At 36.4% G+C, this 27,581-nt stretch overlaps 1 protein-coding gene across 3 annotated transcripts in view; it reads left to right on the top strand.

Annotated features, from left to right (window-relative positions):
* The window catches only part of CSRNP3 (cysteine and serine rich nuclear protein 3), a 225,902-nt gene that overhangs the window by 33,456 nt on the left and 164,865 nt on the right, over positions 1 to 27,581 (top strand). Inside the window, exons 1-3 of one of the 3 annotated variants that reach the window (XM_006160243.1) lie at positions 3,888 to 3,954; positions 6,523 to 6,675; positions 11,407 to 11,494. In XM_006160243.1, coding sequence (XP_006160305.1) covers positions 11,482 to 11,494 — 13 coding nt within the window. In that variant the 5' untranslated portion in view covers positions 3,888 to 3,954; positions 6,523 to 6,675; positions 11,407 to 11,481. Of the gene's footprint in view, positions 1 to 3,882; positions 3,955 to 6,522; positions 6,676 to 11,406; positions 11,495 to 27,581 lie in introns of those variants that run through there. The other 2 variants (XM_027776494.1, XM_027776493.1) reach the window with 2 other exon arrangements.

Raw genomic sequence — 27,581 nt, 5'->3', positions numbered from 1 at the left:
ACAGAGAGCAGAATATTCCCAGCCACCTATCCAGGCCACAGGTGTTAATTCCAGTGGCTGCTGCATCTCCTCCATGTTCTGGTCTTTGCTTTTGTGGTTTCATTTCCTTGAAGTGACCACTGCAGGGATCTGGTTCCCACTAGACAGCAAAGCTCTTATCTCAGGTAACTTACATTACCCTCTCTTTTGGGCCTCTACCCTGAGCAGTAGCATTTTCCTACTGTTGCAAATCTCTGAGTCTGAGTGTCTTTGTTTTCCCTGGTGGTTTTGTCTAGTTTTGAATCTCAGCTCTTTCAAAACCTCTGTAACTAGTTTTCATTCCATTAGACCCATGACATAGACTCTGCTTTCTGAATCTGATCCTGACTGACAACAATAGCATGGGGTACATGTCCTTCACCAAACTATGGTGGCCAATAGATATAGTCCTTTGATTAGTTATAGCTCTATTCTTGTGATAAGGAAGGAAACATGGAATATATTACAGAAAAACAAGAAGATAATAAATATGATACGACACTAATAATGATGGCTACTATACTATAATTCATTTTGATTGTATAACTAATAAAAATGAAGGACTGCATTAAATGTTTTGATTAGTACCATACAATAAAATTACTTGTAAGCAAATAGTGGAAATATCTCACATTGGAGCCAGTAGATGACGTGTTGGTTAGGGAACTAACTCCCACATGGTCTATCAGAGTTCAAGTCCCAAACCCAACAGCTTGAGAATCATGCCAGGTTCATGTGTACATGTGTCCAAAATCCAAAATCCAAAATCCAAAATCCTAGGAGGAGAATGAAGGAGAGGGGATTTCAGTCTGGCCATCTATCCTGGGGAATGATTTCTCACTTCCCCTTTGACTGTCTCTCTCTGGTGAGCACATGTGCTCTATGGGGTGGGGAAAAAAAACTAAAAAAGAAAAAAAAATCACATCAATTGATCTTTAAATTTATAAATAACCTTTTTTTTTTCTTTTTGTGATTAATTAGAGAACTAATCTATTGAGGATCTGCTGAGTCACATGTTGTTTCAGATGCCTTAGTTGTCTTCTCTGCAGTGTCTAAGATTAAAGTTCATATGCCCACTTGATAGATGAAGGAACCGATTTTAAATACTTTGTTCAAAGTTACAGAGGTAAGAAATGTCAGAAAGATGTCAGCTTCTGTTATGTGGTATTCCAGAGTCTAAGCACATTCTATTATATAGTCATGTTACTGATACTTCTCTTTTGAATTGTCCTGAATCGGCATTTCTCAAATCATATTTTTAAAATTTTTCAGTAAGGACCCATTCAGTATTTACTTTATTGTCAAATCTCTTTTTTATAAAGTCAATTATTATAAAGTCTATTTACAAATATATTTCAGTAGTGAAATTTTCTCATTTAATATTTAGAATGTATCTCTCTCTTTCCTTTATCCATAATTCACATTTGACATTGGTATAATGTGCTCCATGGTGTTACACACAGACAATTTTGGGGTCAGACTAATTACCTGATTATGTATACCTTGTCTCTGTCACAACATGTAGTGTTTCTGAAGTGTGAAGAAACACACTTATGAGATACTTAAGTGCTGGGCACATTCTACAGAAAAACATTTGGAATATTCCTCACATCTTATCAGTCTGTGATTTGTTCCTGATGTTTTAAGAAAATGAAAGCTGTCCAAGGAGGGCAGATGATGCAGAAGTAACAAAAGTAGAGCCATGTGGGAAGGTCCAAAATTTACTTCCCAAAGTCTCCCTGTATACTTGGCCTGTGTGTCTGTCATCCAGGCTGGCTGGAGGTGGATGGTAGCATGACAACACTGTTAGGGGTGACTTTTTTTTTTTTCTCTGAACAAATAAATATATAAACTTTAAAAAGGAAAAAAGGGTAGCCTTTTCCAATCAAGACCTCAATTGGGCATTTTAATTGTGTAAGAGAATAACTGTGTGGTTTCTAGAAAGAAAATGTCATTATAACGATGGAGATAGGTACTATAGACTGCTTAATTAACTGTTGAGCTAACAGGTGCCATTAAAGATATCTCTCTTTTATTCTTGTTGGATATCATTGTTTTCTTTTATAGGATTGATTTCTATTTCCACAGCTGAGCATAAAAGTACAGTGACTACTATAGTCTGTGATTCAGCTGTGTTTCTAGGATCGTCTGTAAGAATTTGTGTGGCTCTGGGACCAGCAGTTAGTATAATGGCTATGTTGCTGAACTCCCATGTAGTCGATCGTGGCTCAAGTCTCAGACCCGGTGGCTTAAACTCACGCCGGGTGCATGTGTGTGCATGACCAAGATCCCAAGAGGAGAATGGAGGAGAAAGGATTGTGGCGTGGCTATTCCCCCTGGGGGATGATTTCTCGCTTTCTATCTCTCTTTCTCTCTCTTTCTGGTGAGTGCATGTGCCCTCTAGCAAAAACCTCTCAAAAAAAATTTATGCAGCTCTTGGGAATCTGATCAATTCTAAAAGCAATTAAGTTTTCCTGTGAGATTAAAAATCCTGGAGTCAATTTCATAATTAAATGGTTATTTTTTTTAATTTGAAAATATTGTGGACACAATGTGCAAAACCAGTCTGTATTTTTGATTTTCCTGAATAATTCTCCTTCATGAACACACTCATACACATTTTTATATAAAGGTATAAATATCATCATATCAGAGATTTTGTTTAATTTTTCTCTGTGTTTTCCTTCTTCTTCCCCTTTGTCCTTCATCCACATTTCTTGCCCCTGTGGGTAACTCTTGTTGACACCCATTTATATCCTTTCAGATTTTTTCCAATGTCATATAATCTTAGATAAACGTAAACACATTCTCATAAAGAATTTTTTGTCAAAAAATAGATTGTAGTGTACACATTTTTCTGCATCTTGATTTTCTGATTGAATAATATCTTCTGGAAATTCTCTAAATTATTTGTCATAGCTGCCTTTCATTCTTTAGATGACTATGCAGCATTCTAAGGTATGGCATACAACCATACATTTTTAACAACCTGGATATGTCCTGAGAAATTCATTGTTAGGCAATTTCTTTGTTGTACAAATAGCATAGTGTACTTGCACAAACCTAGCTGGGATAGCTACTGTATACCTACACTGTGTGATATTCCTCTACTGCCACATTCATTGTTAACCAAGTGCCATTGTGCAATGCATAACAGTACACTAGTTTAGTTGATCTTTCCCCTATGACTGTTCATTTGTTTCAGGTTAGTTTTTATGCTACTAGGAAGAAATTGGCAGTACATGTGCTTTTAAGAGTATCTTTACATACTGTGCTTTACTTTTTTTTTCTTTCTTTCTTTTTCTTTTCGGAGAGGTTTTTGCTATAGGGCACGAGTGCTCACCAGAAAGGCAGAGAAATAGAAAGCAATAAATCACCCCCAGGGGGGATGGCCACGCCGCAATCCCTCCTCCTCCATTCTCCTCTTGGGATCTTGGGCACGCACACACACGTGCCCAGTGTGAGTTTAAGCCACTGGGTCTGGGACTCGAACCACGGTCGGCTACATGGGAGTTCAGCGATATAGCCATTATGCTAACTGCTGGTCCCGGTGCTTTACTTTTTATGGGATAGATTCCTATGAGTAGGAAAACTCAGTTGCAATTGACATACTGGTTTTTCAAAAAGGCAGAAACATATTTCTATCAGTTTTGGGTAGGATTATATTTCCCCCATAACTCCCAAGCAATAGATGTGTATTTGTTCAACATGAGAAGTCCTGCTCTCATGATGTTCGCATTAATATTATGATGTCACAAATGTGTTCTGAAGAAACACAAAGTAGGGCTCGGGAATGGGAATGGGTGGCTATTTTAAGTAGGATGGTCATAAAGGGCTTCTCTGAGGTAAGAATATTGTAGTAGAGGCTTGGTGAAGTGAGGGAGTGACCCATATCTGGGGTAGGAGGAGACTTCCAGAGAGAAAAAAACAGCAAATGTAAGATGTCAGGAAGGACTTTAATACTTGTGTGAATAGGTAATGGGAAATCAATGAAGGAAGCAAAGAAAGCAGGTGGGAGGTTATTGTCTGATAGTGGAAGTGAGATGTGAGGACTTGAACTAAGGTGGTAGAAGTGGTTAGAATCAGGATATGTTTTAAAGGCAGAGCTGACAGGAGATGCTGATTGTGTGGCTGTCGGGGGTTGGGGGGCGGATAGAAAAAGAAATGAACATGAATGGTTTATGAATGGTTTATTTTTAGGCTTTTAAAAGTCTACTTTTTATTCCGGAATAATTTTAGATTTATGTAAAACTTTCAAAAGTAGTTTACAATGTCTGTGAACCCTTTGCCCAACTTCCCCCAATGTTAACTTTGTATATATCGTGTCACACTTACAAAAAACACAAAATTGTCACAGGTACAGGATTAAACGTCATGATGTATTTTTCTATGCAAAAAACATGTCATGAGTTTCCTGATGACCCAATATTAGCAGAATTAAAGGCTCTGAATTTCAGTTTGTCTACAAAACTCCTTTATCTGATCTAGGATTCAATCAAGGATAATACATTGAATAAATCATTATGTCTCCTCCAACTGTGATAGTTCTTTAGTCTTTCATTTGCAAAAAAAAAAAAAAATTATGACCATAATGTTTTTTAAGAGCATTAGTCAAATTCTTGTAGAATATTTCTCAATTTTATTTTTCATTAAAATAATGAAATTGGGGATATGGGTTTTGGGGAAAATACCACAGAAGTGAAGTGTTCTTATCAAACCACATCAGGGGTTACCTAATGTCAGTGTGATATATCACTTGCATAATTAATGTTTCTCACTTGATTGAGATAATATCTACCAAGTATCTTCACTGTCATATTACTAATTTTATTTTTTATAATTTTTTTTTCTTTTTTTGAAACAACTCATTAAATCCAAGTGATACTCAAAGTATAAGGGTTATGGATTAAGTTCTACTTCTTGAAGGAGAATATCTATTTTATTTGGAAAAGTTTTAAGGAAGATTCTCTCCACTTATCTATTTAGTTATTATATCAGTACAGATTCATAGATATTCATTCTATTCTTTGGGTTATAATCTAATACGGTCATTAACTTTTGTTAGCTAAATTCTTATGACTTTGACTTTTGAGAGCTTTTTCACATTGGTTCTTATTTTCTTTTGACATGCCTATCATTACCAATGCCCCCCACCACCAACTCCCCACTATCTGGCACTGTACAGTATTTCATGTTCATCTAGTATTTCCTCTTCCCCAGTCCTAAAATCCAAGAAGTTAGGTTTACAATATGAACTATTGGGCAAATGCTGAGGCCATTTCCTGAAATGGAAAATCTTGAAGAGGAGGAAGCTAGAAGCATCTATTTCTCTTTCTTTTCTTTCCCTTCCCCTCTCCCTCCTTCCTTCATTCTTTCCTTCCTTTCTTGTTGTCATCACTATTTTTTGGACATGTTAAGGTTGAGAATCCTATTTGCCATTCAAGTGAAACTGTAAAAGAGAGTAGGCAGTGGAAATAAGTCAAAAAATTCAGAGAATGGGTTCAGATTGGAGATCTAAATTTTGGATTTATCAATAAATGGTGATATTTGATGACATAGGACTTGATCTGATTTTCAAGGACAAGCATGAGTTCTTAAACTCTCAGAATTTAATCTATTAGAAGATTAGAGATCAGGAAGAAAGGAGTCACACAAATCAGACAAAGATGTTGAGAAAAGGCAATAAATGAGGTAGGAGACGAGTCAAAATGTGTTATATCTAGAAGCTAAGGGGAAAAAATTAGTTCAAGAAAGGGAAATAATTGATTATCTGAGTCAAATTCTGTCAAGAGATTGAGAAGATAAGGGCTGAGAATTTATTACTGGATTAGGCAATATTCAACTTCACTGCTGATCTCGATGAGAGTTATTTCAGTGAGGTTGTGGAAATGAAGCCTAATTTTGGAGATTTCAATATAGAATTGCAGCTGAGAAATGGAGATATCTTTCCTTTGAAAATTTTGTGGTAAAAATGAACAGAGATTGGGGTTATAGAAAGTTGGGAGCTGATGTAAAGGGAAAAACTTAAGATGGGTGATATATTTGCATGCAGATGGGAATAATCTAATAAAATGGGGGGAAATGATGATGTGGGAGCAAGAGGGTATAACTAAAGTAGTAAAAAAAAAATGAGATATAAGTTTTAGAGACGGGATTAACCTTAGGTAGGAGAAAGAGCTTCTCAATTATAACAGGACTGGAGAAACACCACATGGGTACACATATCCAGTCTGTAGACCATGCAGTGGTAGAAAAGCAAGGAAATTGAATTGTGGTCATTTACTTTTCTTAGAAACAATATCACAAATTGAAAATTAGGAGATGGGAAGGAAGGTGAGAGGACCAAACAGGGACTAAGATACCTCTTTGAGTTGTATCTCAGAAGTGAAACAAATTCATAAAGGACATGTGGTAAGATTGCCAGGTACTTTTGGGGCCAACTTGAACTTTGTGGTCATATATCACAAGTTATTCCAATAGCACAAAATCTTACATTTTCTCTAGTTCCAGCCATCTGTTCAACTAGTGGGGGCAGGTTCACAAGAGAAGAGCTGAATTTAAGCAGGTGTTTGAGACACACAAGTTCAAAAATGAGACAAAGGCCCTGAAAGTGAATGTATATATGTAAATCCAAGAGGAATACAGACTCTAAATTGGGTAAGTGGGAAAGTATAAACATTAGTGGAATAAGAAAAAAAATGTAGAGATTGAGAAGCCTTTTCTTGGTGAAGCATATAATTTAAAGTACGTAGAGACCTTTGCTGTAAAGTTTCTCTAAAGCTTCCCTGCACTCTGCTGTTCCTATTTATACATTGCAGTGCTAGAACTTGAAATGGATTTTCAATCTATGGAATCTATTCAGTCAAGTTTGCACCCTTATAGGGCCAGTCTTACAGAGAATTAGGTTGAGAGAAAGATGGGGAGCCAATAAAAAAATTAAGATGTAAGACATTTTAATGTTTGCATACAGCTGGAATAAGCTAATGAAATGGGGGAAAACTGATGACATGAGAGAAGGAGGGTACAACTGAAGTAGTAAAATCATCATCCACTTCCTTAAGGCATATTTTTTAACCTACATTTTTTTTTATTGGAGAGGTTTTTGCTATAGGGCGCGTGCGCTCACCAGACAGAGAGAGAGAGAGAGACAGAAAGTGAGAAATCACCCCCCAGGGGGGATGGTCACGCCGCAATCCCTTCTCCTCCATTCTCCTCCCAGGATCTTGGGCACGCACACACATGCGCCCGGCGTGAGTTTAAGCCACTGGGTCCAGGACTCGCACCACTGTGAACTACGTGGGAGTCCAGCGACATAGCCATTATGCTGGTCCCTTAACCTACATTTTAATATAAACTGTCACATAGATTCTCTTATAGTTCTTGAACATTCTCAATAATTGCAATATGTCTTTGCATGCCTTTAAATAGAGAATTACCTCAATAATTTTAGAGAATTGTTTATAGACTTTTGAGCACAGATAATTAAGTTATGAAGAATCCCATGGTTACCACCTGAACCATAAATAGTCTAGCTAAAATTAATTTCATTATTATAGCTCTTGTCCAATTTACTGAAATAGAATAACTAAATGCAATCATCGTTCTAGAAACTTTTTTGTCATTTGATACTAAATCTTATATTTTAACACAAAGATGAAAAAATGAAAATTACTTTGGTTTTGTAAATGAATGCATTAGAGCTACATGTGATTTTGGTAGTTGCTCTTCAGTATGTGTGTAAAGGGACAAAATTGGAGTGGTATTGTTAGTTTAAAATAATTCTAAATAGAATCAATGTTACTGTGTGGAATTTTCTCCTCTTAAAAAGATGAGCTCGGGAGCCAGAAGGTGATGTGGTGGTTAAGGTGTTGTATTCCCACATGGTGGAACATGGTTCGAATCTCAGACCTGACAGCTTGCTCTCTCACTTTCTCTCTCTCTCTCTCCTTCTTCCATCAAATTTAAAAATAATAATAAATAAATAAATTTATTTTTAAAAGGATGGGCTCAAATTCTACAGTTTGGTAGATCAATCTCTTCTGCTAGATTCCTTTTCCTTAGGCCCTTTGCTTCTGTCAGGAAACTGTCCTTCAGAGTAAATGATGACTTTCACTGGTTGTAGGCATATTAATTATGCAATACTATATTTTAAGATGCAATTGCAAATGCAATTAAACTAGTACACTTAACGTGTAAGTTTTATTGTCACTTTAGAAATATCAGATCATTTTTCCACTTGTGTTCAGTCTGATGTTCCTTTTGACATATTTAAACTGTGATCAGAGCCAAGCTTCCAGGCATACAGAATCACCATCCTAAAGGTCTCAAATTCTGTGCTTCTGGGAGGAATATATTTATTCTCAAAATACCAGCACTTGTAAGAAAGTTTTTTGTTTAAAAGCAAAACCAAGATGAGAGTGTTTCAAACAATTCATCTAATCGTATAGCTAATCATTGAATCATCTATTAGAAATTGTAAGTCTGATACTAGAAGTCAGTCAAGGCGATCACTGAGAAGTAACCTTCAGTGACTTTAGTGCAAGCTAGCCTGGCTATTGATTGAAACACTCCAGGCCTTGCTGACCTACTTAAGGTGCCTTTCAAAGGTGGGAGGGTGTCTTGACTCTTGCCACTCCAGATGGCTTCTGGAAGTTGCAGGATGATTTGCAGTAACATGCATGAGCAACCAGGAAGCCAAAGAGGCTGGAACAAGGAGAGGTCACCTTCTCCTTTCCCTCTAGCACTGCAATTTTAAAGGAATTTCCACAAGTAAAATTGGTTCCCAGAGACTTTCTCAATTGAATCTCTCAATATTAGAAAAGACCAGACAGGACTCATCAGTGTGAGGTACACATTTCTAAATGATAATAAGCGTATATATCTATCTATTTTGTTTTTTTATAGGACTCTTAATCCATCATCTAATACTGAGACTTTTTAATGAGCATAACAAAGCTTGTGAGGACACATGATTTACATGAATATACATATTCTAAGTCTTCTACAAGTTTTACCCCCCTCAAACATTTGTTTTAACTGCCTGCAATGGTTATATTTATCCTAAAATAAGTCCCAGATGTCATTTGTCACTGCTAAGTCTGCTCATAGAATCCCACTCATGTGGTGATATAACAGACTGTGCTGAAGTTATCCAACTCCTCTGATCACTTCATAAAGATAAGATTCCAGGCAAAATGGCGGTTCCCACTGGCATGCCTAGAGGATTTGCAAAGGAAGAACAGCAGCCTCTAGACTTTCCTAAGGTACATTACATAGGGATAATTTTTCTGCAAAGTTCTCTCAGACTGTGTGTTACAGATCTTAGCAGCACAACTAACTAAACTATCACATACGTACACACATCACACACCTCCTTACACAGCTTCTCACAACCACTCTCTCCCAGTCACAGCCCCTAGCCAAGGTGCTGAACTGGGATGGTTTCCAGCATCAGCTTCTGTGCATTGTGCATAGAACTGGCATTGATTCTGGTTCTCCAATATTGGACCTTTGCATTGAATATAAGTAATTCTTCCACACTCCTCTTCCTCTGTAGTGGAATCCCTCCTACTGACTTCACTAGCTTCAATTAAGGTCAATCCTATCCATGAAAGTTATTTTTATATCTTTGAACTTGAAACAGGAAAAGATTTGAGTCTCTCTCTTTTTTTTCCCCATAGCCCAGGGTACCTTTACCTCTCTAAATTACAGATTAATTACAGATGTGTAAATTTAGATTGTAAATTTATCAGTATTTTTGCTATTCTCAGTACAATGGCTTAAATTCCTATAGAAAATCTTCTACCTGTCCAGTTGTAAAATGCAATTATGTTTTTATTTCAGTTTTTAATAACCAGTGTTCAAAAATGTTGAATCTCTGTCTTTAGATTTGGCTGCCTGTCACAAATACAGTCACTTTTAATATTTTAAAATAGGAAGCTTAAACTAGATGACAGTTTCCCCATATTTTAATAGCAGCAAAATGTTTTTATTTTACTTTAAGAATAAAAATTTAAATGACACTTCAGTAAGTAAAAATGACAAATATGGAAATTACTTTCATTAATAAGAAAGTTTGAGTTGACATTATGAATGACATTTATAGAGAAATTCAAGTTAATGTCTAATTTATTTCATTATTTTGTTTTAGTTGCAAATACTTTTCTTCTAAGAGAGATTTTTGCTATAGGGTACATGTGCTTGCCACAGACACAGAGAGAGACAGAGAAGCAGAAAGCAATAAATCACGTCTCATTGGGGATAGCCACACTGCAATCCCTCCTCCTGCATTCTCTGCTTGGGATTTTGTGCACGTGCTCACACACACACACACACCCGGCATATGAGTTTTAAGCTGCCAGGGACTCAAACTGTGGTCAACTACACGGCAGTCCAGCAATGTAACCATTACGCCACCTGCTGATCCTGCAAACACTTTTTTTTTTTTTAAGTCAGTATTCACTGGGCATATTCAAACAGATAAGTTAGTGTGTGTGCTTGCTTGTTGGATTTTCAGCTTGGATTGCAACAGCAGAATATTCATCTTTAATAGAGAAGAAGAAAACATTATTCTGAAATGTTCTTCTAAACACTTTAATAGGTGATTCATGCCCCCCCTCCCTTCGTGGCTTCCTTATTTGAATGTGTAATATCCTCCACAGAATTTTTTTTTTTTTGGAGAGGTTTTTGCTATAGGGTGCGTGCACTTGCCAGACAGAGAGAGACAGAGAGATAGAAAGCGAGAAATTACCCCCCAGCGGGGATGGCCTTGCCGCAATCCCTTCTCCTCCATCTCCTTTTGGGATCTTGGGCACACACGCACACGTGCCCAGCGTGAGTTAAAGCCACCAGGTCCGGGACTCGAATCGGTCGGCTACATGAGAGTCCAGCGACATAGCCATTACGCTAACTGCTGGTCCCCCAGAATTAAGCAGTTTTCTTCAAGAAAATTGAGCAGGTGAAGAAACAATAAATATTCATTATGATATTTATCAACTATAAAAAGCTACAAAATTTACATTGAACTACCTGAATTTTTGTGTGTCTTGAAGATATGAATCTCCTGGAGATTAAAATGTTGTTTAAATTTAATGTAATACTAATTAATAAAATCAATAGACCTTAAACTTCTTATCCATAATAATATTTCTCAATTAAAAATTAAGTGAATAAATGTTAACATGTATATGAGCAATTAGAAATTTAGTACATTCTTCACTCATTTATATATAATATGATTATTCAGTTCTATATTCAATGCCTTATTTATATTCCAAGATTCCTATTGATTATCTCCCATATAATATTATGTTTGCACTTTGTAGATCAGATTTATGCTTTGGAAATATACCTTATGTGATATATTAAAACATATTTTCTTTTTTTAAGGAAAAATAAGGCAATATCAACAGACTGAAAACATGTTTTCAGAGGCATAGAATCTTCAAGAAAATACTGGAGTTCATGAGATCTCAAGGTTAGTGTTCATACATTATTATTTTTAAGCTTATACAGATCTGAACTACAACTGTGTAAATACTTCAAGTTGTCATTGCCAATGTATAATCAGATAATAATGGGAAATATTCCTACTTAAAGTACAAGTTTTTAAAAAAATCTTTTCAATATTTTTTAAAAAGCATCTATTGAAACCAGAAACGAACTATTTAGTCCCTTTAAGGATGTCTAAAGAAAATATTTATTATTTGTGTTATTATTATTTGCTTCATTTTAAAGGGTAGCACTACTAGAATAAGAGTATTAGACATCTCTTTTAAATTTTCCTTCTGATTTGTTAAGAAATTTAGTGGATTTCTCATTTATTTTGTATCTTTGGCTATAATATACATAATTTAGAAAGATAGTTCATTAGTAATGGTAAAATTCCTTGAATCCCATTCCCTGACTTCCCTTAGGAAGAAATAATACTTTCATTGGAAAATGTGGATTCAATAAAATCATGATTTATATGACTGAGGAAGAGAATCATGGGGATTTTTTCTAAACTGTCTAATTAATAAGACTGGAAAAGAAAATAAAGCCACTTATTACTAAACAGTGTATAATAACAAACAAATGTAGATTATTTATTTAGAAGGTATAATTACAATAAAGGTTAAATAGTTTCTTCTAATGGGATAATTTGGAAAGTTGGATGATTTCTTTTTTTCTTGGAGAGGTTTTTGCTATAGGGTGTGTGTGCCGGCAAGACAGAGAGTGACAGAGAGACAGAAAGTGAGAAATCACCCCCCCGGGGGGATGGCTGCAATCCTTTCTCCTCCATTCTCCTCTCAGGATCTTGGGTACACACGCAAATGTGACTGGTGTGAGTTTAAGCCACCAGGTCAGGGCGTTGAACTGCGGTCGACTACATGGGAGTCAGTGACATAGCCATTACTCCACCTTCGGGTCCCAGAAAGTTGGATGATTTCTGACTTCTTTACTTTGTGGGACCAAATATCAAATATTCATAATTGTACATGCAAAAGCATTGATGATTTTTTATTTAAATTTCTCGGTCAGTCTTGTCTTTAGTCTCTATATATTTTCCTCATTCAACAGCTCAAAATTTTATTTATTTTGGACTTACCATATGCAAATCAACAGACTAAATGGTTTGTTTGTTTCAGAATGAATAAAATATGGTCCCCATTCTCAAAACTTGCCCAAACAATGTTTTTCAGGAATTAATATTATTCTTAACTCAAACAACATATAATGAAAAAGGCAAGCTAGATTTTTTTTAAAGGACATGTAATGAATCCTAAATCCAAATGGGAATTATTTGAGACTATTCGTATTTTTGCATTATAACTTTTATTAGCCTAAAATACTGAGAATATGTACAATTAGAATATTGCTCCATTACAATCCACACCCAACTGATTTTTTTTATTTACTAAAGGAATTCTTCAACTACAATACAATGAAGTAATATGCGATTCTAAGAAAAAATAGTTCTTTGCTGCAACTGCAAATTAAATGTGGAAAACAGTTGTGCAAACACATGAAAAGAACAAAGGTAGTATTGCCTACTTGTTTTTTTTTTTTTTTCCTAATACATTCAGTTTCTTTATTAAGCTCACTGGGGAAATAATTTAATTCCCCAGTGACCTAGAAAGACTTATAGGTTTGAAAGGAATTGCATGCTATAAACCCCTAAGGAATCATATGCAAATAGCTGCATGAGTAAAGAGATTTGAAATAGAGTGGGATTTAAAAGAATAAACTTTTTTTATAAGAGAGAGATTTTTGCTATAGGGTGTGTTCACTCGCTGGAGAAACAGAGAGGCAGAGAGACAGAAAATGTAATATCACCTCCCGGAGGGGATGGCCATGCTGCAATCCCTTCTCCTCCAGTCTCCTCTTGGGATTTTGGGCACACATGCACACGCACCTGGCGTGAGTTTGAAGTCTCCGGATCCAGGACTAGAAGCACAGTCAACCATATGGAGTAACCATTATGTCATATGCTGATCCCAGAATAAACTTTTTTTTTTTAAGTCACTGAAGACATCCTTTGCTTAATCATGCTATAAGAAAAGGAGTTAAATTAATGTATATAAGTACTATAATCATTCAACAAATATTTGTCAAGTGCCAACTTTGTACATGGGGGAAGGGGCAGACCACATTGAATAAAATATGCCAATATCTTTTTCTTCTGGAAATGACATACTAGTGGGTGAAAATAGACAGGCACTAAAGAACAAAATTAATTATGTGTTATGTTCAATAACTGTTAAGTGCTATGCAGAAAACGAAGAGAAAAAAAAAAAGACAGGGAATATTGAGCCTAAGGAGAGGTGGGCTTTTTAAATAAGTCTACGTACTTAATACTCTACAATTTACACAAAAGTGATAGATGTCACTTTTGTCCACACAGTGCCAACTAAAGCAAGTATTATATAATGAAATGTGACACCGGATGGCTTGTTTCCTAAATCATAATTTGTTAAGGTAAAGGTTAATGTATGTAAAATAATTAGTCTGTGTCTCTCAATTTCACCAGAAAGGAAAAAAGTATTTTAAAAGATGTATTTACTACATATTCATGAAATAGCATAATGTTTGCAGTATAGAAGTACACAATTCAGCCACTGTAACTGAGCGTCAGTTAGCACTGCAGGTGCAGAGGCTCCAAAGGGCTGGGATTCTAAGTCTACCTGTGCACACCTAGTACACTAACGTGTGCTCCATTATCCTGGCTGACTGGGGTTGTGAGTTGATTAGGCCATGGAAACCCTGTTGAGGGTACCTCTCTCTCACTCCCTATGTCTCTGTCTTTATCTCTCTTCTCATCTCTTGTTCCTGCTGCCTCTCATGTGGATAAATAAATGTCAAGAAAAAGAAACAATGTACAACTGAATGTCATTTAGTTTATTCACTTACTGGAGGGTAAAGGCTGTAAGTACTCATCTCTATATGGGGAACAATCAAGCCATCTTTTAATCGAATAAAATAATATTATAATGCTTAAGGTAGTTAAGAATTTTTATTCCATTACATGCAGACCATACATATGGTGATAGAAGACTCTCTATATAATATTATTTTTGTCATCCAATCATCTTTGGTATTATTCTAGGAAAACATTGGGTCTCAGGATTGAAAATAGAAATATACTAATTCACATAGTACATTAATTTTTCCAAAGATGTAGGTCTTTCTATGGTGCAAACACATGAAAAGAACAAAGGTAGTATTGCCTACTTGTTTTTTTTTTTTTTCCTAATACATTCAGTTTCTTTATTAAGCTCACTGGGGAAATAATTTAATTCCCCAGTGACCTAGAAAGACTTATAGGTTTGAAAGGAATTGCATGCTATAAACCCCTAAGGAATCATATGCAAATAGCTGCATGAGTAAAGAGATTTGAAATAGAGTGGGATTTAAAAGAATAAACTTTTTTTATAAGAGAGAGATTTTTGCTATAGGGTGTGTTCACTCGCTGGAGAAACAGAGAGGCAGAGAGACAGAAAATGTAATATCACCTCCCGGAGGGGATGGCCATGCTGCAATCCCTTCTCCTCCAGTCTCCTCTTGGGATTTTGGGCACACATGCACACGCACCTGGCGTGAGTTTGAAGTCTCCGGATCCAGGACTAGAAGCACAGTCAACCATATGGAGTAACCATTATGTCATATGCTGATCCCAGAATAAACTTTTTTTTTTTAAGTCACTGAAGACATCCTTTGCTTAATCATGCTATAAGAAAAGGAGTTAAATTAATGTATATAAGTACTATAATCATTCAACAAATATTTGTCAAGTGCCAACTTTGTACATGGGGGAAGGGGCAGACCACATTGAATAAAATATGCCAATATCTTTTTCTTCTGGAAATGACATACTAGTGGGTGAAAATAGACAGGCACTAAAGAACAAAATTAATTATGTGTTATGTTCAATAACTGTTAAGTGCTATGCAGAAAACGAAGAGAAAAAAAAAAAGACAGGGAATATTGAGCCTAAGGAGAGGTGGGCTTTTTAAATAAGTCTACGTACTTAATACTCTACAATTTACACAAAAGTGATAGATGTCACTTTTGTCCACACAGTGCCAACTAAAGCAAGTATTATATAATGAAATGTGACACCGGATGGCTTGTTTCCTAAATCATAATTTGTTAAGGTAAAGGTTAATGTATGTAAAATAATTAGTCTGTGTCTCTCAATTTCACCAGAAAGGAAAAAAGTATTTTAAAAGATGTATTTACTACATATTCATGAAATAGCATAATGTTTGCAGTATAGAAGTACACAATTCAGCCACTGTAACTGAGCGTCAGTTAGCACTGCAGGTGCAGAGGCTCCAAAGGGCTGGGATTCTAAGTCTACCTGTGCACACCTAGTACACTAACGTGTGCTCCATTATCCTGGCTGACTGGGGTTGTGAGTTGATTAGGCCATGGAAACCCTGTTGAGGGTACCTCTCTCTCACTCCCTATGTCTCTGTCTTTATCTCTCTTCTCATCTCTTGTTCCTGCTGCCTCTCATGTGGATAAATAAATGTCAAGAAAAAGAAACAATGTACAACTGAATGTCATTTAGTTTATTCACTTACTGGAGGGTAAAGGCTGTAAGTACTCATCTCTATATGGGGAACAATCAAGCCATCTTTTAATCGAATAAAATAATATTATAATGCTTAAGGTAGTTAAGAATTTTTATTCCATTACATGCAGACCATACATATGGTGATAGAAGACTCTCTATATAATATTATTTTTGTCATCCAATCATCTTTGGTATTATTCTAGGAAAACATTGGGTCTCAGGATTGAAAATAGAAATATACTAATTCACATAGTACATTAATTTTTCCAAAGATGTAGGTCTTTCTATGTGCATTTCCTTTATTAGAAGATATGTGGAAAATTGAGAATTAAAATAAATCAGTTCAGCCCACATGGATCCTAAATTTCAGCTGTGAGATACTGCTTTCAGAGACTTAAAATGAAGATTTTCTGCTGAAACGTCTCCCTCACTCATTTCTACTCCTACACACTAAATATCTAGCCAGGTTCAAGTGAACAGGATCTAAACCTCTGAATACAATTAGAGTCAGAATATTCCTCTACTCCCACTGAATCTCATACACAAAGAGTGAAAATAGAATGGAAGAGAGATTGCAGATCACCTTCTCCTTCACACCACTGAATGCTGAGATTGAACTCCAAGAAGAAACTCACCATCCATCAGATGATTAGAAATCACCATAGGGTCACAAGAAATATGGGAAAACAAGAGAATACCTCTCCCATAAGTAAAAATAAAAACTCATCTTCATCCTCAGGCAGTATAATAAAATTCATGGAAATGTCAGATAAAGAATTTAGAATTTTCATGGTGACAAAGCTCACAGAGATCGAAGAGAAGAGAAACAATGAACTGCCAAAGAGGCAAGAGAAAGGAGCTGATGGGTTCCAGAAGGTAAGGAAATTCTTGCAAGATTTAAAAGAGGAAATCTATACTATAAAAAAGAATCAAATAGACCTGTTAGAGATCAAGGCTATAATACAGGAAGTCAAACCTCCCTTGAAAGTATTAAAGCAGACTAGATCATACCAAAAATCAAATCTCAGATGTAGAAGATAGTATCACCGACTCAGAAAAATTCACCACAAAGACTGAGAAAATTGCTAAAAAAAAAATGAGAATAATATACAAGAAATACTAGATACCATCAAACATCAAACATCCAAACATCCGTATAATTGGTATCCTAGAAGGGGAAGAGATTCATAATGGCATTGACAATCTATTCCATGAAATCCTGGAAGAAAACTTTCCAAACCTAGAGAGGCATTCAAAGATCCAGTCCCAAGAAATATGAAGGACCCCTAATAGTATCAACCCAAAAAGATCTTCTGTAAGACACATTATAGCCAGTTTGACTAAAACCACAAAGATAACATACTATTATTGGTAAGAGAGAAACATCACCTACAAAGAATGGAAACATTACTTACAAAGGATATCCCATCAGGCTGACAGCAGACCTTTCACTGGAAACAATGCAAGGAAAAAAATGTGAAAATGTACGAAAAGCGATTTAAACCAAGAATATTGTACCTGGAAAGATTATCCTTCATATGGGAAGAAAAGAGGAGAACATTCTCAGATAAACAAAACCTGAAAGAATTTGCCAAGACTAGACCAGATCTCTAAAAAGTTCTGCAGGGAGTGCAATAACAGGAAAATTAACTACAGTCACACAGAAATAAGAGTTCAAGAACTAATAAAATGGCCAACTTAATCATGGGGACAATTCTGGAGTTAAATATTATATCACAGAATTTAACATTTGGAGGAGAAACATGGAGACAGAGCATTGAAAGGACATGGAGGTAGTGGGATTATCTGTTGAAGATATTTTGATCAACTAGATTGGGGAGAAATGTTCACATATTGAAATGTTCACTTTGTAAGTTAAATAATGTGATTGAATGTATAAAAAAAGAAATTAAAAAAATATAAAGAAAGAAAAAAAGAAAGAAAATCGAACCACAACAGAAGATGGATTAAGTACATGAGACTGAACTGATGAAAGAGAATTGTATGACTTTTGACTAAAGCATTGCTGATTTTCTTCTATGCTTTGTTTTCCAGTTTTAAGGATTCTTGTCCTGTCTTGAGCTGTCGATAGGTTCATGTACCTACTATTTGAACAGAATCTCAACCTGTTTCTTGGTTTTAAGTTTTAAGCATAGTTCCTTAGTATTTCTTTGATTTATTAAAGCTAAAACTACTTTTCTTGAAATTAAAAAATACATTAAAAATACATAATTAATGACTGTACTAAGCTATATAGCATCAGCTAGGTGCTACCTTATAGTATATTCATTCTACTCAGAGTTTCATGCCTAAAGTGAGACATATATTCACAGATATGTATAGGTCAGATGAACATGTTATTGAAAGTTAGATTACTTAAGAAATTTTGTGAATCAAGATTAAGCCACTATGCAGTATATTCTGGATGGAAAATCACCTTTTGTATACAGTGACACTGTATACAATGAATATAAATTAATTAATTAAAAATGTGAAAGTTCAAAAAAATCAGTCCATTGTGACTATTAACAAATGAGTCCTCAGCTTCCTTTTTATGATTATCTAGTTGGAATTTTCCTGTACAATGTTTGGTGCTGAGCAGGAGAATCTAGGAGTGTACAAGACCCAGATATCCTCCCCATTTTTTGCAATCCATGTAAACTACAGGGAAGCTATCATATAAATTGCCATTATCTTAAAAATCACTCAGAATTGAATGCACTGGATAAAATTGAAAGTCAATTAGTTTTCATCAAAGTATAAGTCTGTGTAAAAGGAGTATCAGCCACACAAACAAGCAAAACAAAATTTATCTTAGGAGGTTTTAAAACTGATTTTGTATTGCAAGTCTTTCTATCTTCCAAAAGTCAGGTATTGTAAGCAGTAAAACCTCTAAACAAAATAAGCACCCAGTATTGGAGTATTAGAAGAAGCACAAAGAACATGTCACAATTGTTTAGCATCTCAGTCTTAAACCAAAGCAGAGAGTATCCATTACATGCTGCATTGTAAAGGGGATTATTGATCAGCCCCCATGAGGTTGATGACAAAGTAACTTACTGTCTGTTTTGGAAAACCAAGAGAAAAGAGAAAAACAGAGATGCAGGGGACTTGTAGACACTTTAGGGAAAACAGATTTCTCGTGTAACATCACTGTGTTAAAGATTTTTTTTCCCCAAGCAATATGGACCTTTTCTACACTCATCTGGAAGCTTTGATGGAAAGAACTAAAAACTTTTATTTAAGGATAACTAAAACATGATTTTCCAAAAGTAAGTTGAAAATAGCATATGTTTTTTCTTAAATTTCTTTGCTTTCATCCTCCCTACATTTGCTTTACAAATTTGCTAACCCAGGAATCATTTCCAAATTTGTTCCACAAATCCAGTTTTCCATGGATGTTTTCAAATAATGACTCTTCCATGCTCACACAAACTACCACCCACACACAAAAACATCTTTGAATATCACATCACCTGGAATGCCCAGGCTCTGGCTGGTCCTTGCTTCTCCACCTCTGTTTTGAATGGTTCTCCAGATGATTTCCCAGCATTGTTAGTCTTCTGTCATGCTTATAATTTATCTACTCCAGGGTTTTTCAAGTTCAGCACTGTTGACATTTTGGCCGAGCTAGTTCTTAGTTATGGAGTGTGGAGGTTGTTCTATGAATACTAGGGTGCCTACCAGCATCCCTGGGGACAGACTTCAGTAGTACCCCATCCCCACATCTATGACAACAAAAAATGCCTTAGATATATATTACCCAATATTTCTGTGGAGCAAAAAATTATCCTAGGTTGGAACTACTGATCAAACCCTAACCTCTACAACCTCAGTAAAATTCCACTCTTCATCAACCTTAAAACTTCCTAATCACTTCCAGAATTCCAGTCTCAATTGAAATGGTTGAACAGAGATATTTAAATTTCCAGTTTTCCTAAGTAGAACTTATTTGTTTGATCATCTGTATGTTTTTTGTTTCCTTATATTTGCTTAATACCTTACCTTGTATCTAAAACATACACACACACACAAAAAAAGACAGTATAAATTAAGAAGGAAAAAGGGGAAAGAAATAAAGTAGAAACAGAAGATTAATTTAGGAGAGAAGTTAGGTTACAAATGTAAATAAACACTTTCCTCTCACTTCTTTTTGTTTGAGTGTGTGCACATGCTGAAGAGAGAGCGGGGGGGGGGGGAGAAGAGAGAGAGAGACAACCTGCAAAGGAGACTAGTCACACATAATCTCTTCTCCATTTTGCCATCTTTTTGCAGTTCTGAATACATACATGCACATGTCTGGAGTGTTTTTCAGGCTGCTAGATTGTGATTCTAACTGCAGTTCACCATATGGGATCTAGCTTCCCTGAACCCCTAGGCTACAAACTGGTCATCTCACTTTCTCTTAGAAGTCAAGAAACTTTCAGTGCCTTTGATCTTTCCATATTCTCTACACCTTACTTGAGATTTTGCTAAGACAACACAGTTCTGTACACTCCCCTTACACAGCACATGCGCCATCGAATCCAAGCTATAGTCAATCTTCTCTTTTCTTATACCTAGGTTCATGAGTGCTTCCAGAGCCAATTATACCGCTCTGCAGATTTCCGGTTTTCTAATCTGAGTTATTCCCTCAATAGTGTTAATCTTCTCGCTCTGACTGCGGTCAGCCCCTATTTCAAACGTTTATCACCTCAGTCAAGCCACACAATCTCTCTCCTTCACTCTCAGTGCACTTGCTATTTTACCAAGAAAATTGAGGTCATTGTGTAGAAACTACTTGCGAAGCCTCACAATTCCCTTCAGCATCAGACAGCTACATCTGTAAACATTCTGGCTTTCCTCCAATCTCAAGGAAGGATCAGGAGTCCATCGTGCTATTCAAGGCAAAATCTATGTTTGATTTTATTCCCTGTCGCTGATGCTGAGACCCTTTGCCATTAATTATCTCCTTTTGTCCTTTATCTTCAACTTTTTCTTCCTTGCTGGCCCTTTTCCTTCAGCCTATATATGTTCTTCACATGCTTATCCAAAAAGTAAATTGACAAACAAAACAAACTGACCTCTTTCTTCACTAGGGTTCACTGCTACTACCATCCAATTTCTCTCCTCCCTGACTCATTCGAACTCTCCATAGCAGCAGTCCGCATTCATTATCTACAGTTTCTAAGATTCAGTCACTCTTCAGCACCGTGTGATCTGATTTCTAGCCCCATTTAACAGAGCATGCTCTCTCTAAAGACAAAGATGACCTGTAGCCCTTATCTTGACTGCCTCTCTCAGGGGTATTTGACACGAGTAACTACATTTTATTCTTTCATTCCCTGGGTTGTGATAAGACTCGCCCTCTTGGTTTCTCTAACCTCTTGTGGTCCTTTTTCTAAAGGTTCCTTCACAGGCTCTTCTATCTTAGTTCTTCCATCCAGAAAGTCATGAATCATAAACTCAAACACCAACAGGTAGTTGTAAGAAGTATAGATGAGTGGAGTGGACTAATTAAAAACTATCAACACTGTGAAGGCCAAATGCATAATCACAAAAGTTCTTTATATTAATAGTTTACTTTTACTCCAATGGTAGTGTCCCTAGAGATCCATCTGTAGCCCATTTTGCTATTCCGTGCTCCTTGCCCTTCCTAAACAAGCAGAGCTACTCCTTCTACTCTATTATTGACAGAGATGCCAACGATTCCAACCCTCTTTTTGGTAAAGTTAGAGAATTAGGTGTTTTGCATACATGTCTATGGGATATAATGACATAGATGCCAGACTCCAACCTTCTTTTTTGCTTACGTTAGAGAATTAGATGTTATAACACATGTCTACAGGATATCAAGGACAACGCAAAACCAAATCGTCACAGCAATGGAATAAAATAAGAGTCCCAAAACAGACACTACATGTAATCATAGATGCAATGAACAAATAAGTATAGGTCCTTGCCAAAGCCCTTCAAGGAAATTCTATTAACAAGCCCAAGCACATATAATTAATTAGTGTTTGGTGAAGAAGGTATTTCAAATAGGAGGAAGAGGGAAGGACTATCGATTATTGAGTAGACGGTACTAGAACAATTCTTAGGAGTAAAAAGGTGTGAATCATGTAATATTAAAGTAAAATTTAGACAAAGATATAAAATATTTTAAATTATTTTGAGTATTTTAAAAGTATTTTACGGCCAGCCCATGGAATTATAGTTAAGGTGACTGAGTCCCATGTAACTGACTGCACAGTTTGAGACCAAGATATAGCAGCTTGAAAAACATACCAGGCACAAATCTGTGTGTGTCCTAAATCCTGAGAAGAGAATGGAGGAGAAAGGAATGCATCATGGCCATCCAACCTGGGGTATGTTTTCTTGCTTTCTCCCTCTCTCTCTCTCTCCCTTTCTCTCTCTTTTTCTCTCCCTCTCTTCACCTAGAGATAACATGTGCCATCTGGTGAATTTTTTAAAAAGTATATAAAATGTTACAGAACATTGAATAAATCCAATAGCTTACAGGTATTTATATGACTTTGGCCTAAAAAGGCAATTCAGCAAGGCAAGAGAGCAAAAAGAATGAAAAGTCATTTATTCCTTTAAAATTTATGGAGAATAAAATTCACTCTTCTTGGTATACAGGTCTGTGAGGTTTGACAATTACACAGGGTCATGTAACTTTCACTGACTCAAGATATGAAAGAGTTCATCACCCCCAAAATTCTCTCGTGCTACCACTTATTAAATTCTCCCCACTTCAAATCCTAGTGTCTAATCTGCTCTAGGTCACTATAGATTTGCCTTTTCTAATGTCTTACCAAAGGAAACATATAGAACGTAATATTTTGCATCCAGGCTCTTTCATTTAGTATAATGCATTTGAAACTCATTTGCACTGTTGTATATATCAATAATTTGTTCTTTTTTTCCCCAAAGTTTTTTTTTTTTTTCCTGAAATGGAGGAAAGTGAGAGAGACAGCACCCCCAACAGGGTATCTATGCTATGATCTCTTCCAGCTTTAGCGGGCCTGAATTGTGAGCACGCATGACTGATAAACTTAAGAAGGTATTCACATAATAACTGGCGACCCTCCCATGTTGGTCAGCCTTTTACAGGGTTGTATTTTACCTCTTTGTCACCATCTGGCCCCCAGTTTATTCTCTATTTGCTTTTAAAAATTTATTATTATTATTAATTTGCCAAAGGACATGCACACTCACCAGAGAAAGACAGAGAGAACAAGAGAAGGAAAGTGAGAAAGCAAGCCACCAGGTCTGGGACTTGAACCCCAGTGCGCTATGTGGGAGTCTAGTGCCCCAACACCACCTGCTGGCCCCTTCCTTATTTATTTTTTAAGGCTTATTTATTTGTTAACACAAATGTGCAGACACAAACACACAAACCCCCGTGACAGGGTCATGCTGTGATCTTTCCCTGAACCTTTTAGCCAGCTATGACCACAGACATACCTGGAGTGTTCAGGTTGACCTGGAATCCAAACCCTGGGCCTTCACATATGACTCTAATATTTGGTAGTGGCTACCCTACCATCTGCATTAATGCTAAGCCTAGTTTGTTCTTTAGTATTGCTATCTAGTATTCCATATTATGGATGGACTGAAAGTGATTTATCCATTCACTCATTGCAGGACACTTGGGTTGTTTAGTTTTTGATGTTTAATAAAGCTGCTATAGGGAACCAGCAGTTAGCGTAATGGCTATGTTGCTGGACTCCCACGTAGTCGACCGCGGTTCGCGTCCTGGACCCAGTGGCTTAAAACTCATGCCGGGCACGTGTGCGTGCATGCCCAAGATCCCAAGAGGAGAATGGAGGAGAAGGGATTGTGGCGTGACCATCTACTCTGGGGGGGTGATTTCTCACTTTCTGTCTCTATGTCTCTCTCTCTCTCTCTGTCTGGCGAGCGCATGCGCCCTATAGTGAAAATCTCTCCAAATAAATAAATAAATAAATAAATAAATAAATAAAGCTGCTATAAACATCCTTCTAAACATTTTTGAAAGCGCCTAAGTTTTGATTTATCATGGGCAAAGAATAAATGATTCCCTAGCAAACTGAGTATCATATGGTAAGTTTGTGTTTAACTTTCTAAGACACTATAAAGCTGTTTTCCAATATGACTTATAACATGTATTCTCACTAGCAATAAATGATATTCCTTTTGTTGCACACCTTTGCCATCATTTGATATGGTCAGTTTTACATATATTTATGTCATTTTAGTCCCTCTAATGCTCATGATGGATTTAATTTGCATATCCTGAATGTTTAGTAATACGGAACATCTTTTCTTATGCTTATGTGCCATTTGTCCATTTTCTTTTGTGAAGTGTTTGTTTAAATGTTTTGTCCCGCTTTTCTCTTTTTAATTGCTGGAAGGCATGCATGATCACCAGAGAGAGACAGGGAGGGGCATAGAGAGTTGGGACACGTGCATGTGCCAGACGTGTTTCCCAAGTAATGGGAGCTGGGATTCAAACCAAAGCTGGTCATGTGGAATCTAGCTCCCTTCACAACTAGGCTACAGGGTCAGTCTTACTTTGCCCAAGTTATATTAAGTTGTTTTCTATAGTTGAATTTTGAGAGCTCTTTACAAATATTGTGAATAAAAATCTTTTGGGAGATACGCAATTTGTAAACATCTCTCTGTGGTATGCTTTGATTTTTTCTTTTATGTTCTTAACCTTGTTTTTAGAGTACGAGCTTTAACTTTGAATACAGTTATAGCTATCAATTTGTTCTTCTATGGATTATGATTTTGATGCTATAAAGAGCACTTTGCCTAATCCAAGGCCATAAAGATTTTTGACTGTTTTCTTTTTAGTGTATTATGATTTTATGTTTGATATTTATGTATATAATCTAATTTGAGATAAATTTTGTAAAAGGTGAAAAATTGAGGATCAATATTTTGTTTACAGGCATCCAGTTGTTCCATCATCATTTCTTCAGTTGTTTAAAAGATTATCCATTCTCTATTAAATTGTCTTTGAATATTTACCACAAAAATCAAGAAATGATATCTACATAGATATATTTCCAGCCTCTCTATTCTGACCCATGGGGTTGGTGTATATATTTCTGCCTTTCCCCATATCACACGATCATGATTATAATAGTATTACAGTAAATCTTGAAGTCTGGTGCTGTGAATCATGTTCTTTTACAGAATTGGTTTGGTATTCTAATGCATTCACCTTACACTGTACATCTGAGAATCAGCTTGTTGATATCTATAAAAAATTTTGCTGGGATTCTGATAGGAAAATTCATTTACTTTATATTAGAAATTATTCCAACATCAATTAAAAAAATAGGAGACACAAAAATATTCACTCCATGTATAAAATACACATGGTCAATATAAAAATATGAATCTATTGGGATAAGCAGTTAGTGTAATGGCTATGTCGCTGGACTCCCATGTAGTCAACCACAGTTCAAGTCCTGGACCTGGTCGCTTAAACTAACACCAGGTGCGTGTGCGTGTGTGCCTAAGATCCTGGGAGGAGAATGGAGGAGAAGGGCATGGCCATCCACCCTGGGGGGTGATTTCTCACTTTCTATCTCTATGTCTTTCTTTTTGTCTTTCTGGTGAGTGCACACACCCTATAGCAAAAACCTCTCCAAAAAAAAGAAAAGAAAATTTAAATCTATTATATACCATTAAAAAAAATTATGGGGACACTGAAAGATGGCATAATTGTTCCATTGCTGGACCCCTACATGACCAACAACAGTTCGAGTCCCAGACCCAGTGACTTGAAAATCATACCAGGCACATGTGTGTGTATGCCCAAAGTCCCAGAGGAGAATGGTGAAGAAGGAATTTTTGGTATGGCCATTCCCCAAAGGGTAATTTCTCAATTTCTGCCTATCTAGTGAGCACAGGCATCCTAGAGCAAAAATCTCTCTTAAAACAAACAAAAAAAACTACGAACCTTATTAGGATAAGTGACAAGGTCTTCCCATAGACTTTCATAGAAGAACTCCCAATGATACATAAACTTTAAAAACACAGATTTTGGGACTGGCAGGTGGCTTGGTGATTAAGGCTCTGGACTCCCACATGGCCGACCATGGTTTGAGTCCTGGACCTAGTGGCTCACTTTTTCACTTTTCCCCTCACTCTTTCTGTGTCTCTGGTCAAATTAAAAAATAATAATAATAACAATAAAGAATTAAATAAAATAATTCTTTAAAAATACTAAGTTTAACATAACTAATAATCAAAGATATTTGCTAAATACTGGCCATAGAAACATACAAACTTTGGAAAGCAATGTAGCATATTGACAGAGAGCATCTTTTTTTTTTTTTGAGAGGCTTTTGCTATAGGGAATGGGTGCTCGCCGGGAAGACAGAGAAAGACAGAGAGACAGAAAGTGAGAAATCACCCCCCGGGGGGATGGCCACGCCGCAATCCCTTCTCCTCCATTCTCCTCTTAGGATCTTGGGCACGCACGCACATGTGCCCAGAGTGAGTTTAAGCCACTGGGTCCGGGACTCGAACCGCTGTCGACTACATGGGAGTCCAGCAACATAGCCATTATGTAACTGCTGATCCCGAGAGCATCATTTTTAAGGTCAGACTAAACTATGAGTATTTCTTGTTCTCCATTTATCAGTGAGAATTTAGGCAAATTGCTTAACCTTTGTAATGTCCAGACACTTCATCAATAAAGTAGACATAGATTCAGGCACACTGAAAATACTCAAAAGTAGGTTATCATAAATATATTCATTTGGTATATACAAATATACTGAAGATGTGGAAAAATGGACAATATTATACTACAAGGGTAAGCAGGTAAGTTAATTTTTTCTAGAAGTCTATTTGTCATTATATATATAATCTTTAAAATATCCATACTTTTTGATAAGGATTCCAAATACTAAATAATCTTGGGCTGAATCCACAGCCTGGTGCTGAAGACAGTCAGGTCTCACATGGCCAGCTGTGAGGTTCAATTTCCAGATAAGGCAGCTTAATAAACATGCTGATCATGTGCAGCCACATTTCTCAAATCCCAGAAGGAGGGAGAGTTAGAAGAGAAGAGATTGTGGCATAATCATTCCCCGTGGGAGGTGCTCTTTTCTCTCCTTCTCTCTGTCGGTCTCTATCTCTCTCTGGTGAGTACTTGCATCTTCTAGCACATATACACAGATCTTAAGAAAATAATCAGTTATAAACACAAAGTTATGTATACAAAGATATAAACTGAGAAATTCAAAGTAAGGAGAATAAGAAACATTCTCATTATAAAATAATTTAAAAAATTTAAAAATATCCATACAAGGGAACAGCAGTTAGCGTAATGGCTATGTCGCTGGGCTCCCACGTAGTTGACCGTAGTTCACGTCCCAGACCTGGTGGCTTAAAACTCACATCGGGCACGTGTGCGTGCGTGCCCAAGATCCCAAGAGGAGAATGGAGGAGAAGGGATTGTGGCATGGCCAACCCCCCTGGGGGGTGATTTCTCGCTTTCTGTCTCTCTGTCTCT

The sequence above is a fragment of the Tupaia chinensis genome, unplaced genomic scaffold (genome assembly GCF_000334495.1).
Source record: "Tupaia chinensis unplaced genomic scaffold, TupChi_1.0 Scaffold000674_1, whole genome shotgun sequence".
Taxonomy (NCBI): domain Eukaryota; kingdom Metazoa; phylum Chordata; class Mammalia; order Scandentia; family Tupaiidae; genus Tupaia; species Tupaia belangeri.
This window is presented reverse-complemented; position numbering and strand designations above follow the sequence as displayed.